An 18,401-nucleotide genomic window follows, 5' to 3' on the forward strand; every position below is an offset into this window, starting at 1 on the left:
GTCACGGAGCTGCGTCACACACAACGTCACACAGCCTACTCCGTCCCGTTTGCGCGCTGCTGTCAGCCTGTCACTTCTACTCGTAGAAACGCCGACTCATCCCAGGAAAACAACAGCAAATACGGCTCATCTTCTTCTTTGAGTAAATGAAATAATGCATTAGCTTGCGCTAAATTTAGTTTTAGATTCATTCTGCACGTTTCAAAGTCGCTCGCTCAAACTGGCCGTTGTTTGCTTCAGCATGCCTCCTTTTCCTTAGATGGCGCCTCGAACGGAAATGTATTATTATTTTATTTTTTCAACAAATGTCCACATTCGGTTCGTCCTTCTTGACATCACAACAACTGTTGGGATATGTAGTCTTTTGTGCTTCTTTTGGTTTTGAAAAAGGACAAGAAATGATGGAAATATGGAGATAGATACATGGTCCATGCAGCGTTTTAATGCATATTTACAAGTGCAATAAAACTATAAAACTCAAATGACAATATCTCCTGTTTTTCTTGGTCGATTGACTTCAAATAAAAACTGGTGTGGACATCAACTTCCGTACTTTCAAATGAGACCAACCAGCGGCACGTGGGTGACGTAATTACAGCGTGACGAAGCTTCTAAGACGACATGGGTAAACGCGTCGCTGCCGACACATTCGGTGTTAAAGGGTTAATCTCAATTCAAACCATCTCTAAAATATGCCATAATTTTCTGTAAATTATTGTTGGAATGGAAAGTTAAGACACAAGACGGATAGATACATTCAACATACTGTACATAAGTACTGTATTTGTTTATTACAGTATAACAAATCCACAAGATTGCATTAACATTATTAACATCTGTTAGCGATTGAAATACACCACAAGGTGTCAATGGCGAGTTTTAAATTAACTTAGAAATCAAGCCAAATAGTGTGTTTTGTCCCTCGACTGACGCCGTATCCATATTTATTTAATGACAATATTTATAAAGGATGTTGAATTTTTGGAATTTGGGGTCTGTGTTTTCAAATTTTAAATGTGAAAAGTGTAGTTTGAAAGGCAGAGTATTATATAAATAATGCCACTTAACTTTGTAATGAAACGGCGAGCCATATAATATGGATCCAAAAAAGACGAGGATGTTTTTGTAGAATTTATTACAAAAAAACCAAGGGAGCACGCCAGAACACCAGAAAAAGAAATGCAAACAAAAAGAGGCACGAACCGAGTCGGCGAGAGAACCAAGGGAAAGGCGATGATGGCCAGAAAAGGTAAAAAACAAAATGGTAAAGTCCAAACAAAAATGCAATCACAAAAATAAAGTGTACCATGAATACGAACATAACCCCTAATCCTAACCTAACCTGCATGCAAAATATGATGAAGCCAGCATTTATGACAGGCAGAACAGTCATTGGTCACTGCTTCTCACACCAACACATACGTCTCTTCATCCGATCCTTCCAAGCGAATCTTTGACCACAAACTGAGAGGTAAAAGATTTTTATCCAGTGTGGGTTCTTGTGTGTCGTTTTAAGGTGCTCATTTGACTGAATCTTTGACCACAAACTGAGCAGGAAAAAGTTTTTTCGCCAGTGTGGTTTCTTTCGTGTCTTCGTAAGTGTTGCTTTTGAGAGAATCCTTGACCACAAACTGAGCAGGAGAAAGGTTTTTCGCCAGCGTGGGATCTTGTGTGTACTTTTAAGTATTGCTTTTGAATGAATCAATCACCACAAACTAAGCAGGAAAAAGATTTTTCGTCAGTGTGGTTTCTTGTGTGTTTTATTAAGTTGTTCTTACAACCAAATCTTTGACAACAAACTGAGCAGGAAAAAGGCTTTTCGCCAGTGTGGGTTCTTATATGTCGTTTTAAGTTGCAACTCTGACTGAAATTTTTACCGCAAATTGAGCAGGAAAAAGATTTATCGTCAGTGTGGGTTCTTGTGTGTTTATTTAAGTTGTTCTTACAACTAAATCTTTGATCACAAACTGAGCAGGAAAAAGGTTTTTCGCCAGTGTGGGTTCTTATGTGTTGTTTTAAGTGGCTACTCTGACTGAAATTTTTACCGCAAACTGAGCAGGAAAAAGGTTTTTCGCCAGTGTGGGTTTTTTCGTGTCTTTGTAAGTGTTGCTTTTGGTTGAATCTTTGACCACAAACTGAGCAGGAAAAAGGTTTTTCGCCAGTGTGGGTTCTTGTGTGAACTGGTAGGTATTGCTTTGAAGAGAATCTTTTGCCACAAACTTTGCAGGAAAAAGTTTTTTCTCCAGTGTGGGTTCTTGTGTGTTGTTTTAAGGTGCTCATTTGACTAAATCTTTGACCACAAACTGAGCAGGAAAAAGGTTTTTCGCCAGTGTGGGTTCTTGTGTGAGCTGGTAGGTGTTTCTTTGAAGAGAATCTTTTGCCACAAACTTTGCAGGAAAAAGGTTTTTCTCCAGTGTGGGTTCTTGTGTGAACTGCTAGGTCTCTCTTTGAAGAGAATTTTTTGCCACAAACTTTGCAGGAAAAAGGTTTTTCTCCAGTGTGGGTTCCTGTGTGTTGTTTTAAGTTGTTCTTACAACTAAATCTTTGACCACAAACTGAGCAGGAAAAAGGTTTTTCGCCAGTGTGGGTTCTTATGTGTTGTTTTAAGTTGCTACTCTGACTGAAATTTTTACCGCAAACTGAGCAGGGAAAAGGTTTTTCGCCAGCGTGGGTTTTTTCGTGTCTTTGTAAGTGTTGCTTTTGATTGAATCTTTGACCACAAACTGAGCAGGAAAAAGGTTTTTCGCCAGTGTGGGTTCTTGTGTGAGCTGGTAGGTGTTTCTTTGAAGAGAATCTTTTGCCACAAACTTTGCAGGAAAAAGGTTTTTCTCCAGTGTGGGTTCTTGTGTGAACTGCTAGGTCTCTCTTTGAAGAGAATTTTTTGCCACAAACTTTGCAGGAAAAAGGTTTTTCTCCAGTGTGGGTTCCTGTGTGTTGTTTTAAGTTGTTCTTACAACTAAATCTTTGACCACAAACTGAGCAGGAAAAAGGTTTTTCGCCAGTGTGGGTTCTTATGTGTTGTTTTAAGTTGCTACTCTCACTGAAATTTTTACCGCAAACTGAGCAGGAAAAAGGTTTTTCGCCAGTGTGGGTTTTTTCGTGTCTTTGTAAGTGTTGCTTTTGATTGAATCTTTGACCACAAACTGAGCAGGAAAAAGGTTTTTCGCCAGTGTGGGTTCTTGTGTGAGCTGGTAGGTGTTTCTTTGAAGAGAATCTTTTGCCACAAACTTTGCAGGAAAAAGGTTTTTCTCCAGTGTGGGTTCTTGTGTGAACTGCTAGGTCTCTCTTTGAAGAGAATTTTTTGCCACAAACTTTGCAGGAAAAAGGTTTCTCTCCAGTGTGGGTTCTTGTGTGAACTGCTAGGTCTCTCTTTGAAGAGAATTTTTTGCCACAAACTTTGCAGGAAAAAGGTTTTTCTCCAGTGTGGGTTCCTGTGTGTTGTTTTAAGTTGTTCTTACAACTAAATCTTTGACCACAAACTGAGCAGGAAAAAGGTTTTTCGCCAGTGTGGGTTCTTATGTGTTGTTTTAAGTTGCTACTCTGACTGAAATTTTTACCGCAAACTGAGCAGGAAAAAGGTTTTTCGCCAGTGTGGGTTTTTTCGTGTCTTTGTAAGTGTTGCTTTAGATTGAATCTTTGACCACAAACTGAGCAGGAAAAAGGTTTTTCGCCAGTGTGGGTTCTTGTGTGAGCTGGTAGGTGTTTCTTTGAAGAGAATCTTTTGCCACAAACTTTGCAGGAAAAAGGTTTTTCTCCAGTGTGGGTTCTTGTGTGAACTGCTAGGTCTCTCTTTGAAGAGATTTTTTTGCCACAAACTTTGCAGGAAAAAGGTTTTTCTCCAGTGTGGGTTCCTGTGTGTTGTTTTAAGGTGCTCTTGCAACTGAATATTTGACCACAAACTGAACAGGAAAAAGGTTTTTGTATTGCATTGTATCCTATTGCATTGTAAGGTGAGTGTGAAGTGGCCCCATTTCTGTCTGATGGAGCGATGAAAATGTTTGCTTGCAATCCTTCTGTTGAGCTGCTGCTGCTGCCGCTTAGAGGCTCCGCCCCTCTGCTGGCCTCATTCGTACCATCTTCACTCTTCAAGGGCTCACCAGTCGACCTGGTAATATGCTCCTCCTCTTCCTCCTCTTTAATGCATGGCAGCTCTTCCGCCTCCTTTTTGATTGGAAGTTGCTTCTGTTGACAGGGCTCTGGCTCCTCCTCCTCTTTGATTTGGGGGAGCTCAACATCCTCTTTAACGCCAGAAGATTCTGGCTGCTGCTGCTCAGCACCAAGATATTTTCTGAAACCTGTGAGACACAAGAAAACCACTGATATATTTTATGGTGCAAAACTTTGAGAAGAAAAAGTACAGTGATCCCTCGTGGTTTCGTGGATTCGGTGGATGGTGCAGTTTTAAAAAGTATCCACATAAAAATAGTCGGAAAAAATATTCGGTTTCATTTTGAAGGTTTCGGGTTTCTGTTGCCACCTGCTCGCAACATTGTTGTTGTCCGGCAAATGATTTCACTTTTGAATGGATGTAAAAGATCCGAGCTGGACATAAATGAAGTTAGTGACATAAATTGCTGGATGATACTGACATTTGACATATGCACGCTCATGATAGTGTAATTTCATAATTATGACAGTCTTATGACGTCGCTGTCAAATAAAGTGTTTCCTATTTACCTAATGAATCAACAAATAAGCCGCATTGGACTATAAGCCGCAGGATTCAAAATGAGGAAAAAAGTAGCAGTTTGTAGTCCGAAAATTACGCTACCTAAATTGTGATATCGACCTACCGTCGTTACCCTCATACCAGAGGGGGGTAGTAACGTGCTACATGTATCCCTTACATTTACTTGAGTAACTTTTTGAGAAAAATGTACGACAAAGAGTAGTTTTACTGAGCTATACTTTTTACTTTTACTTGAGTAGTTTTGTGAAGAAAAAACGCTGCACAAGACACAAGAATCATTTCCTTTCTTCCTCTTAATTCTACATATTCGATTTATTGTTTTTTTTTTTGCCAGCAATGCTAAGAGTCGAGATGTGCCTGGTGTATTACCGGGATACCTCTACCGATTTCACCAATGAGACGTCGCAACAATAATCACAATACTCCATTACACCAATCAGACGCAATCTTCACGCCAACCTGTTCAATCATGTAGTGTCTTTAAAGCACTGTAAAATAAGAAGTATTTGATATAGTTTACTGCCCTCAACAGGACTCGAAAGCGCAGACTTTAACCTCTCTCCCAGTTTTTATTTGGCACCGAATGACCACGGAAAACCGGAGATATGATCCTTTTAATTTCAAAATAGTAATTATGAAGGAACTCTTCGCTTTTCAAACTCGGAACTATTTTCCCCATCAGAGGGCAGTCATGCTCTTTGGACGAGTAATGCTTCATTAATTCAATTTTTTTTCTCTCGTCGGAATCCAAAGATTTTTTTAGATTTCTTTAGCTTAATGAAGTTATGTAATAGGCTATTGTACCGTAACATTATAAAAACAGGTCATATAGATAACTGTGAGCTCAGAAAAAAAATACCATTGTTTTAAAAAAAACAAAAAAACAAAAATATAAGCAGTTACTCACAATGTTACTCATTACTTGAGGATTCTTTTCACCAAATACTTTTTTACCTGTACTTGAGTACATTTTTTGGATGACTACTTTTACTTTTACTTGAGTAATATTATTTTGAAGTAACGCTACTCTTACTTGTATATTAAAATTTTGGGCTTCTTACCCACTGTTGCCTAACACTGCTGATTCACACTCTATTATTGTGCTAAAAATCTTAAAATATGACCCAGACCAATGAGAGTACTAAATGTTGTTCAAAGCCAAGTTTACAAAATTCTTGATGAAAAATACATTCGGCGGCAATGTCGGTCAGGTGGTTAAATATTATTATTATTATCATTATTATTTTTTAAACCTGTCCTGTTTAGCTGTTTGACATGGAGTCTGAGTGCCCGGTTGATCTGAGCATTTTTAATGTTTCACATTGGAGGATGACATACTCCCATTGTGATCATTCAACATATCTCGTTTATTATGGCAAAGCAGCGGGTGTTATGGGGGAACAGAAAAAAAGAAGGTGAGAAAGACAAGAAACACAAACAACAAGAAGAAATAAATTGAACGCCTACACTAACTATGAATATGTTGGTCTTAACGTCAGCTGGATGTATTTCCGATTGACACCATGTGGGGGGCATGTTAACTAGGGAAAGGGGGGGGGGTTCTAGAAGATAAGTGATTGGGAGGGGTGGAGTGTACCCAAATCAGTCCTGTGATCTAGAACCCAGTAATCGTGTGAATCCCTTGTGGATGTGAGCCCGCTGACAACCCACCCTACGGTGCCTCATTGCCACCAAGGCCCTCCACCCGAGCGCGACCATTCACATCCAGCCGTGCGCGAATCCAATCAAACATGTGATAGCCCCGCAGACTAGCGGAGATGCTGCGCGGGCAGCACCCCAGAGCCACGGGCCCACCCCCTCAGCTAGTCAATGAGGAAGGGGGGTGCAGCGCAGCCCATCCCTCCTCCCGCAGCCCAGCAAAGGGGCCATTGTCATCCCCCCAGGGATCCAGGGTGGTTCGCCGGTAGGCCTGAACGATTTTGGAAAAAAGCTATTCCTGCGATTTTTTGGGGGGGTTTGCGATATTATATTGCGATATTAAAAAAAATATATATATTTTTTAAAAGAAATTTTCACTAGATGACTTGAATAGCTGTTTGGAAAGACTTTGGATGATTCACAATGACCAGTGTACAGTGATCCCTCGTTTTTCGTGGTTAATGGGGACCAGAACCCGCCGCGATAAGTGAAAAACCGCGAAGTTGTGCCCCCCGCCCCCCAAATTTTTATTTTTTTATGTGTGTGCTCAATGTATTTATTCAGATTTAGCAATGGAAAGAGATACATATAAGGCATGTTTTTTTCTCACTTTTTCCCTAAAGTATGATTTAAAAATATATATATATATTAGGGCTGTCAAAATTAACGCGCGGTAATTAATTTTTAAAATTAATCACGTTAAAATATTTGACGCAATTAACGCACATGTCCCGCTCAGACAGTATTCTGCCTTTTGGTTTTACAGCAAGGCTTTTTGTGCTGTCTAACAGCGAACTCTTGTGGTCGCTTTGCGACATGGTTTATTGATTTCTTGCCAGTTCAATATGGCTGCACAACGTCTCTGTTGTGCTTATATGATCCTTGGACAAGATTTGTCCGTAAGTATGGTTGTTGTAAAGAATGTACATATTATGTTAGTAAGCGAAATGTTATATTTTTTGTATGAGACGCTTTTTGTTTATGTTTAGTTAACCTGTATAGCGTGCTAAGCTAACGTTGTTGCTAATGCAATGCTTGTGTACTTTTTTTGGGGTTGTTTTAAGACGGTCTAGAGAGGACAATGGTTTGAGGCCATTTTATTAATAAATCAGATGAAAAAGGAAGAAGTCTGATTACTAAGGCGTCGTTCACTAGCTGTCTAGCTTTGGAAAAAGTAGACGCTTCGGAGTGAGGACAGCATAGACAGATTTAAATGACAGTAGAGTGAAATGCCCACTACAGTCCTTATGTACCGTATGTTGAATGTATATATCCATCTTGTGTCTTATCTTTCCATTCCAACAATTTATTTTACAGAATATATATATATAATTCACAGAAAAATATGGCATATTTTATAGATGGTTTGAATTGCGATTAATTGTGATTAATTACGATTAATTAATTTTTAAGCTGTAATTAACTCGATTAAAAATTTTAATCGTTTGACAGCCCTAATATATATATAAATGGTTTTAAGCACTTCAAATGTAATAATTATGATCAATTTTAAACATAACTGTCCAACCAAATCATTTTTGAACATGAATAAAGTACTGTATTAGAAAAATGCTTGGCGTTATGAAATACTTCTGTTTATCTACCTTAGCTGTCACTCTTGGTGGACATGTAGAAATTACAAACTCCTCATGATCACCTCTGGCATTGAATTTATATGTCTCAAACGTCTCCATACACACACACATTCATTCCAAAGTGGCTTCCTTGCAGAAACTGTTTAACAAGTTAAACGATGATTGACAGCTGCTGCGCATTGATGTCCGCTTATTTGGCAAGATCAAAGATACCAGCATCGTTAACTTAAATAAGCAAGTGCTGAAGTGACTGTGAGGTTCAAAGAGCTGGGAGAGGGAGGGTGTGAGGCTCTGCTGCAGAGCAGAAAGCAGGGCGTATGTGAATTTAAAAAAAATATATATATATTGCACGTCCTTGCGATGGGACTATCGCACACGCACACATCGCAATGGCGATGTTTAAACGATATATCGTTCAGGCTTATTCCCCAGGCCACCCGCGACCCCATCAACCGGCCTTCAGGGATGGGGAGAGGGGACGCACCACCCACACCCACCCCACATCCGCCCGCCCACTCGGACCACGAGTGGGTTTAATTAAGACCTCCTAATGAGTAAAATTGATCAGTTTTCAGCACCTTTGACTTTTTGGATAAAATTAATTAAATTCTACTCAGTGGTTCTTAACCAATTTTATTTAGCAAAAAAAAAAAAAAAAACTGATTAAAATGCAGTTATTCAAATTTGATCAATTTAGCTCAGTTCGGTTAGAAACGGTTTTTTATTATGTAAAGCATACTCATATTTATTTTGTAAATATTACTTAACCCTGAACACAGGTTTTACAGTGCATAGCACATAATATATATAAACAAAGCAAATCATTTACATAGAAGGAAATCTCAATTTGTCGATGCACTGGTACAACCTGATGTCAGATAAAAAGTCCATTGCACGGCTACTAAATAAGCAACACCCCGATATAAAAGGAATGAAAAATACTATTTGAGAACGAAAAACATTTCTGTACTTATGAGGAAAAAGCAATGCTTGGGAGAACCTTGAATGTGTAGAAACTCATCTGCCTCCTCTTCCTTCTTGATGCATGCAAATTCCTGGTTCTCAGGACGATGGGCTCGGCTGACATCTGCAAGACCAAGACAACAACCAAATCTTATTTCTTCATTTGCAAACTTGTGTCCCCAAAGTTGATTTCTGTTGGGAAAAAAATCATCCTTGCCATTTTTTGGTTTATTTTTGTTTTGTTGTCTTCCAATTCATCCAGGCCCAGAGTAGCTAACCAGGAGGATCGGGACACTTCCAGGTGGTTCGGCCTGACATTCGGGCCGGTCGTAGTATAAAATTTTATTGAAGCTGTCAGTTTAACTCATTAATAAAGGCATTAACGCAACCTCCATTTGCGCGATAAATTATTGCCCTTCTAGCATTCCGTAGTTTGGAATTCAAGACCCTGTGATGCGCTCCCGATGCCGCCAGCTCTGGGAGAGCGTATCATTCTGTTGACTTGAACCAGCAGTAAAACTTAATGTTGGGTTATAAAGGTTGAAATGAGGCATGCTGAGGCAGCGTGACAAGCATGAACCCGTCTGGCTGTTGGCGCGACCCATCTAGTATGTGTGGATGAAAGTACAGCGATGAATTTACCGGCGTGGTGGCAGCCGCCCGAGACGCCCTACTGTATAGGCGGGCAAAAGCACACGTGGCCTCGGGGTGAAACCCCTTGGCGGGCGAAACGTAACTTGAACTTTTTTTACACCAAAATGTGGCACTCTTGTCATTTATTACTGCAATGGACAGATACAATAAACTGTGAATGAACGTGTAGAATGAAAGAATTTGAATGTTTTCGAGCACCGAAAACCTCCAGCATGGAGGCTCCAGCCACTTCGTGCTTCTGTCGCGGCCGCCCAAAGCTCACTATTTTTGGGCACAAAGATGGAGGACTGAGGCGAAATCCACTTTTTCAGGCAAAACATATAAACTTTGGCATTCAGACCTAAAACATGGCATTCTGAAGCGGATTGAGGGGTGCGAACAACCTTGAAATGCACAGATGTTCGAACTGTATAAGTGCTTTGGGAGACAGCTGTTTTGGTGAGTTCAATAATTTTATCGTTCACATTTATTTATTTATTTTTTGTAATTTAATGTCGTCAATACTATGAAGCCATTGATAACCATTGATACATTACATTAAAGAAAATACAGTACTCCTTGAAAAAAATCAACTAAAACTTGTTTCATTTTGGCAATTTAACATTATGGATTAAACTAACAAAATTGGATATTGCGGAAAAACACTCAGGTGACTTGAAGTTCCGCTCTGAGACCCCATATTTGGCCAAATTTCAAAATTTATACACGTGTGATACATCATTGGAAAGCTTAAAATCTCAATTTTCTGGGGGAAGAAAATTTCTGAAGACGTAAGCATTTAAAAAAAAAATTAAACAGCAAAACCCTAACTGGAGGTGAGAGCACGAGAGAGCAGAATTAAAGACACCATGATTTTAACAAGATATTATCGCATACTTACCTCGTTTTGATCCAAAAACTCCATGTAGAATATATCACCGAGTGTCAAGACACAGATGTGATAGGCCACAGCCATATTTTAGGAGGATTTTATGGGTGAAACATAGTAATATAACAAGGGTCGCAATGCAGATATCGCAGACATCAAGGAGTGGTCGAGATGTTGTTTTTTATGTTTACCCTTTTAAACGTTTTATTTTTTATTTTTCTTTGTTTGGATCAATTATTTATCATCTAACATATCGGGGAAAATGCGACAGTAACAAAAAAATAAAATAAAATTAAGCGATAGTTATGAGGTAGATATCCATGACTTATAGACACCATTTTTTTCATTGTGACGTCATCTGTTTAAAAGTCTAAAATATGCGAGTGATTTTTTTTTTTTTGTTAAACAAAATATGAGACATCAATTAATGATTCTAAGCTAAAAATGACAGACATTTTGAATACCGTATTTTTCGGACTACAAGTCGCTCCTGAGTATAAGTCGATCCAGCCATAAAATGCCCAACAAAGAGAAAAAAAACATATACAAGTCGCACCGGAGTATAAGTCGAATTTTTGGGGGAGATTTACTTGATAAAATCCAACACATAGAACAGACATGTCATCTTGAAAGGCAATTTAATATAAAAATACAATAGAGAACAACATGCTAAATAAATGTGCAGTGTACAGTGCATGAACAACGAAATGTGAATATACTGTCCTACGCTACGGCCTGTCCTGGCTATAAAGCGAACTCCCAAAAGACAATGCTGGACGTCCGTATAATTTGCTGAATCAATTTGGTCCTGGATAGAAAACAGGTTCGCATCAACGTAAATAAATGATAATTAGGTACTATTAGTAATAAGTAACAGGTTAGCATGCGTTCGCTATCATTAGCACATCGTTCAAACAACCACACAACTGGCTCTAAGTGTCCGATCGCGGGTGGAAAACACACAACAACAACAGAAAAGATGATACACGCAGGCGTTGCCTCTGTAGAGATGATTTAAAAGCATAAACAACTAGAAACTGCAATTTCGGGAGAAATTACACCTTGGTCTTTCCTCTGTGGAGATACAGATCTTAGCCCCACTCAGTTCTATCAATAGAATGGACCATAATGCCAGTCAATGGCACGAAACAAAGTAAAAGCCATTAGAAATGAATGGGAGAATTGGACGTCCATGGACGTCAATGGCGGCACCCTTCATAATTGTTAATGCAATCGGAGACATTTGGGGGACACGTCCTATTGATATCTAGTCATTTTCTGTTGATTTGGGGAAAAAAAAAATTCCCATTGAAAATGAATGGGAAAAATTTTGGACGTCCATGGACGTCAGTGGTATCGACTTACATAAGCGTCAATGGAATCCAAGTACATTGGCATCAATAGAATGAACAAACATGAAGAAATGCCATTGGAACTGAATGGGAAGTTTGGACGTCCATGGACGTCAATGGCATCACCCTCCATAAGTGGCAATGCAATCGGGGACATTTGGGGGACACGTCCTATTGATATCTAGTCATTTTCTGTTGATTTGGGGAAAAAAAAAAAATTCCCATTGAAAATGAATGGGAAAAATTTTGGACGTCCATGGACGTCAATGGTATCAACTTACATAAGCGTCAATGGAATCCAAGTACATTGGCATCAATAGAATGAACAAACATGAAGAAATGCCATTTGAAATGAATGGGAAGTTTGGACGTCCATGAACGTCAATGGCATCACCCTCCATAAGCGTAAATGGAATTCGGGAAGTTTGGGGGACACATCCGACTGACATCTAGTCATTTTCTTTTGATTTTGGGGGAAAAAAAAAAAATCCTATTGAAAATGAATGGGAAAAATTTTGGACGTCCATGGACGTCAATGGCAGCACCCCCCATAAGCGTCAATGGAGTTGGGGACGTTTGGGGTATATGTCCTATTAATATCTGGTCATTTTCTGTTGATTTGGGGAAATTTAGTTTTTTCCCCATTGAAAATGAATGTGAAAAATTTTGGACGTCCATGGACGTCAATGGCAGCACCCCCTTTAAGCGTCAATGGAGTTGGGGACGTTTGGGGGACGCGTCCTATTGATATCTGGTCATTTTCTGTTGATTTGGGGAAATTTTGTTTTTTCCCCATTGAAAATGAATGGGAAAAATTTTGGGCGTCCATGGCCGTCAATGGCATCGACATCCATATAGTCAATTGAATCCAAGTACATTGGCATCAATAGATTCGACATGCATGGCCGTCAATGGCATCAATGCAATGTAAATTCCATTGGAAATCCCATTGGAAGTGAATGGGAAATTCTCCCATTAGAAATGAATGGGATAGTTTTTGGCAAATATCCGGGGAACCGTAATTTTTTTCCAAATTCTGTATATAACTTTTATACCCCTCACCGTCCCGGAATTTTTGATATCCAAATTATGTGATTTGGTCAAAACTCGCCCCTCACTCACTCAGAGCTACGTAGCTGTCCGTCTTCTTCTGGCGTGTCACGTAAACAAGTGCGAGAGCGCCCTCACGTGGGCGTGAAAGCGCCACAAACTAAATGCATCCATTTCAAGATAAAAAAGTCAATAATATAATTGAACATACACTGCCAAAGGCAGAACGCGAACGTGGCCATAGCTATAAAGAGTTATTCAGATAACGATAGCATAAGAACATGCTAACAACTTTACAAAACATCAGTGTCATTGCAAAACACCAAAATAATATGTGAAATTATATCATAATGTGTTAATAATTCCACACATAAGTCGCTCCTGAGTATAAGTCGCACCCCCAGCCAAAATATGAAAAAAAACGCGACTTATAGTCCGAAAAATACGGTAATAGAGCGGTTGCGCGGCGTCTGTAAACGGGGGTTACCAGGGTAAAATGGACACATTAAAAATAGTCTAAGAGGCTTAATGCGCCATGAATTTGCTCTGGCAGCATAAAGACTTATTGTTCTATCAAACACAATAGTTATTTTAGCTTAAAATACAGCAGTTTATTTTAAAGAGGGGTGCAAGAGCAGAAACTGCTTTTTCAGTCTTGTCTGTGTTTTCCGCCATATGTCAATTTGCATGTAATGCCTCATCTCAAGCAGTTCCTCGTAACTTTACTGATTCTGAAGCTTTTTCAGCATATTATAACCACAAACTTAAAAAAAAAAAAAAAAAAAAAAAAAATGAATACGATGAAAAGCTTCAGTTTTCTACACAGTTGCCACGTGTGTCATTCAAAACGCCTGCAAACGTCAGTCTAATATTTAAGAATTATAGATTGTACCCCAAAAACAAACTCTAAACATCACCCGAGCTTGATTCCTTGATCTCAGAGCTGTCAACATGCTAACCACTCTTCCTTCGTGCCTCCCGTTTTACAAGTTATTTGGGGAAAAATAATTCATCTTTCCAAGAGTAAAGTAAAACGCTTTTTTCTAATGAGCCTTAAATTTGAATGATGTAAGCTAAGGTAATCACATTGGTCAACTCCTGTGCCAATAGGTGCACGTAAAAATTGAAATATATAATTTTTGCATTTAAAAAAGGCCACTAATCGCGAGTTTACAACTGAGACCATGCGATTAATCGCGATTAAAAATCTAAATCACTAACAGCACGATTCTTATTACAATATTTCAATGCGGTAGATCATGATGTAAAGGGGGCCTGTCTGTGGCATGAAATTTCTGCCCTGAATGCAGTCATTCAAAGTGCTTGACATTACATTAACTGCGATTAAAAATTGGAATCCCTTGACAGCACTACTGTTAACATTAAAAATGAATTCTCATCACCGCGATCTGTTATCATCAAAAGTGAACCAACCTTCCAGTCTGCGAAGAAAACCCCTATTGTCCAATAGTTTGCACACAGTCCAGTGTCGGTGACTTGAGGGCTCCTCTTTCACCTCACAAAGATGCTCCTGGAATTTGGCCGGTCTCGCAGACATTTTCCCCACTTGATTTCAGAACGCTGAGACGAAGATTAGCTAATGATTTTTTAGAACATAAGGCTGGACACGTCGTCGAGAAAAGAGGTAAAAATGGCGAGTCTTTATCTTTTATCTTCTTTATCTCTTTTATGTCTTTGATCTCTTTTTCTTATAAAAAGCCAATCGGGAGAGCGGCTGTTGCAAGCGAGTCAACTTCGCACTGCCAATCACGAGATTAGGGGCAAGCATGTTAAAGTCTGTGCAGCCAATCACGTGCGTGGTCCGATTGCGGAAGAGGAGGGTTGTTCATCGATGTAAACTGTCACTTTTATTTTTTTACCATCGCCCTCGACCGACGTCCCCGACAGACAGTTTAGAACGCATAGAAGAAGTCGGACATCCAGGCATTAATGACGTCACCAGTCACAAGTAGTGATGGGATTTTCGGCTCTTTTCGGTGATCCGGTTCATTTGGATCGGCTCAGTGAAAAGAGCCGGCTCTTTTTGGCTCGCAAACAGCTCTTTCAACTTTAGCTTTTCTTTTAAATATTTATGACAAATTTAGCATACATCTTGATAAATGACTTGGTGAGCTTTTCTTTTAAATATTTATGACAAATTTAGCATACATCTTGATAAATGACTTGGTGAACTTAACATTGCACTTTACTGTCTGCAAATAGCAACAATTATCAAGCAAAGAAAAGGGTTTTTACTTATTTTATTGAACATTAAAAAGGCTCCAAACAATAAACAAGCAACAGAATTAAAACTTCAACTAACAACAATCAAACAATGTGCATCCAAACAAAAATAGTGAGTACTAGTAACTGCAACAGCGAACAAAACAAAAAACTACTTCTTGATTTATTTTAAATTTGCATTTAAGAAAACTAAATATTTTAGCTTGGACGGGCTGATCCGGCTCCTCCTCTCGGTAATTACAGTGCCCTCCATAATTATTGGCACCCCTGGTTAAGATGTGTTTTTTAGCTTATATTTTTTTTCTAAATAATATGGGACTTTAATGGGAAAAAAAGAAAAATCCAACCTTCAATACAAGTGCATTTATTCAGTGGGGAAAATATTCCACATAAAAAAATAATTATTTGACATCCAATAAAGTGTGTCACAATTATTAGCACACCTGGTGTTAATACTTTGCACAACCCCCTTTTGCCAACAAAAAAGGTCTGGGGACTGAGATGGCCATGGGAGGAGCTTGATTTTGTGTCTGGTGAACCATTTCTGTGTAGATTTGGCCATATGTTTAAGGTCATTGTCTTGCTGAAAGACCCAGTGACGACCCATCTTCAGCTTTCGGGCAGAGGGCAACAGATTTTGATTTAAAATGTCCTGGTATTTCAAAGCATTCATAATGCCATGCACCCTAACAAGGTTCCCAGGGCCTTTGGAAACAAAACAGCCCCACAGCATCACTGACCCACCCCCAAACTTCACAGTGGGTATGAGGTGCTTTTCAGCATGCGCATCTTTCATGGCACGCCAGACCCACTCAGAGTGTTTGTTGCCAAAAAGCTCAATCTTGGTCTCATCTGACCAAAGCACACGGTCCCAGGCTTCAACTGGACCTTGTTTTGTTGGCAAAAGGGGGTTGTACAAAGTATTAACACCAGGGGTGCTAATAATTGTGACACACATTATTTGATGTCAAATAATTATTTCTTTATGTGGGATTTTTTTTTTTAAATGCACTTGTATTGAAGGTTGGATTTTTCTCTTTTTTCCATTAAGGTCTCATATTATTTGAATTAAAAAAAGTATTAGAAGCTAAAAAACATATCTTAACCAGGGGTGCCAATAATTATGGAGGGCACAGTATTTGTCCAGTCTTTGAGAACACCTTTTACTTTGATAGTTTGATTACTTTGATCAAACGGGGGTAGACGGAAGCCCGGTATTTCCACCAGCTCAGTGGATCAGCTGCCCTTGAAATGTGTGGTTCTTCAAGATATGCCCTAAATTCAAGCATCGCATCGGAAGAGGGAAGTCGCCTTGCCAGGTCTTCACTTCGTCGGTCATCAAACACCTGCCAAATTGCAGAAGTTGGTGCCTCCTCTGGTGCCACTCCTGCCACTGCTCCCTCATCAACTGCTGGTTGTGCTGGTTGAGTGGGGGTGAACCTGGCAGCAGCTGCTGTCACTCTCTGTAGTGCCTCGTCTAATGTCCGATTGTTGTTGAAGACCAGTTTTTTAAATCGCGGATTGAGCACTGATGACTCTGACAGAATGGTATTAAATTCTATTCGATGGAACCTCCTGTCCGTTGACGTGCAAAGACTTGTCATCACCGCGTTGACTTCTTCTTTTGTCACTTTCCTTTGATTTTGAACTGCGACCTTCTGCAGACCCTTGCACAGGAGCAGCAATTTTGAGGCTGTCATGAAACTCAAAAAGAGCAAGGCACATATTAGATACAGTGCCTTGCAAAAGTATTCGGCCCCCTTGAATCTTGCAACCTTTCGCCACATTTCAGGCTTCAAACATAAAGATATGAAATTTAATTTTTTTGTCAAGAATCAACAACAAGTGGGACACAATCGTGAAGTGGAACAACATTTATTGGATAATTTAAACTTTTTTAACAAATAAAAAACTGAAAAGTGGGGCGTGCAATATTATTCGGCCCCTTTACTTTCAGTGCAGCAAACTCACTCCAGAAGTTCAGTAAGGATCTCTGAATGATCCAATGTTGTCCTAAATGACCGATGATGATAAATAGAATCCACCTGTGTGTAATCAAGTCTCCGTATAAATGCACCTGCTCTGTGATAGTCTCAGGGTTCTGTTTAAAGTGCAGAGAGCATTATGAAAACCAAGGAACACACCAGGCAGGTCCGAGATACTGTTGTGGAGAAGTTTAAAGCCGGATTTGGATACAAAAATATTTCCCAAGCTTTAAACATCTCAAGGAGCACTGTGCAAGCCATCATATTGAAATGGAAGGAGCATCAGACCACTGCAAATCTACCAAGACCCGGCCGTCCTTCCAAACTTTCTTCTCAAACGAGGAGAAAACTGATCAGAGATGCAGCCAAGAGGCCCATGATCACTCTGGATGAACTGCAGAGATCTACAGCTGAGGTGGGAGAGTCTGTCCATTGGACAACAATCAGTCGTACACTGCACAAATCTGGCCTTTATGGAAGAGTGGCAAGAAGAAAGCCATTTCTCAAAGATATCCATAAAAAGTCTCATTTAAAGTTTGCCACAAGCCACCTGGGAGACACACCAAACATGTGGAAGAAGGTGCTCTGGTCAGATGAAACCAAAATTGAACTTTTTGGCCACAATGCAAAACGATATGTTTGGCGTAAAAGCAACACAGCTCATCAACCTGAACACAACATCCCCACTGTCAAACATGGTGGTGGCAGCATCATGGTTTGGGCCTGCTTTTCTTCAGCAGGGACAGGGAAGATGGTTAAAATTGACGGGAAGATGGATGCAGCCAAATACAGGAACATTCTGGAAGAAAACCTGTTGGTATCTGCACAAGACCTGAGACTGGGACGGAGATTTATCTTCCAACAGGACAATGATCCAAAACATAAAGCCAAATCTACAATGGAATGGTTCAAAAATAAACATATCCAGGTGTTAGAATGGCCAAGTCAAAGTCCAGACCTGAATCCAATCGAGAATCTGTGGAAAGAGCTGAAGACTGCTGTTCACAAACACTCTCCATCCAACCTCACTGAGCTCGAGCTGTTTTGCAAGGAAGAATGGGCAAGAATGTCAGTCTCTCGATGTGCAAAACTGATAGAAACATACCCCAAGCGACTTGCAGCTGTAATTGGAGCAAAAGGTGGCGCTACAAAGTATTAACGCAAGGGGGCCGAATAATATTGCACGCCCCACTTTTCAGTTTTTTGTTAAAAAAGTTTAAATTATCCAATAAATTTTGTTCCACTTCACGATTGTGTCCCACTTGTTGTTGATTCTTGACAAAAAATTAAAATTTTATATCTTTATGTTTGAAGCCTGAAATGTGGCGAAAGGTTGCAAGG

The 18,401-nt window shown here is 39.6% G+C and overlaps 1 protein-coding gene across 1 annotated transcript; it reads right to left on the reverse strand.

The window, feature by feature from the left end:
* Positions 1 to 1,000: 1,000 nt before the first annotated feature.
* Positions 1,001 to 14,546, reverse strand: LOC130927842 (zinc finger protein 14-like). The gene is made up of 3 exons (XM_057853925.1): positions 14,266 to 14,546; positions 8,945 to 9,031; positions 1,001 to 4,295 (listed from the first exon to the last, which is right to left on the reverse strand). The coding sequence occupies exons 1-3, from the start codon at positions 14,387 to 14,389 to the stop codon at positions 1,702 to 1,704; spliced, it is 2,805 nt and encodes a 934-aa protein (XP_057709908.1). The 5' UTR covers positions 14,390 to 14,546; the 3' UTR covers positions 1,001 to 1,701.
* Positions 14,547 to 18,401: the final 3,855 nt, after the last annotated feature.

This window comes from Corythoichthys intestinalis, chromosome 13, assembly GCF_030265065.1.
Source record: "Corythoichthys intestinalis isolate RoL2023-P3 chromosome 13, ASM3026506v1, whole genome shotgun sequence".
In the NCBI taxonomy this organism is placed as follows: Eukaryota; Metazoa; Chordata; class Actinopteri; order Syngnathiformes; family Syngnathidae; genus Corythoichthys; species Corythoichthys intestinalis.

Excerpts from the sequence above, each read along its gene's own strand:
- LOC130927842 (XM_057853925.1), bottom strand. The coding sequence starts at position 14,389 with ATGTCTGCGAGACCGGCCAAATTCCAGGAGCATCTTTGTGAGGTGAAA. Across the intron at positions 9,032-14,265 it reads TTTTCTTCGCAGACTGGAAG|ATGTCAGCCGAGCCCATCGT; the intron begins GTTGGTTCACTT and ends TTGGTCTTGCAG. Across the intron at positions 4,296-8,944 it reads TGAGTTTCTACACATTCAAG|GTTTCAGAAAATATCTTGGT; the intron begins GTTCTCCCAAGC and ends TGTGTCTCACAG.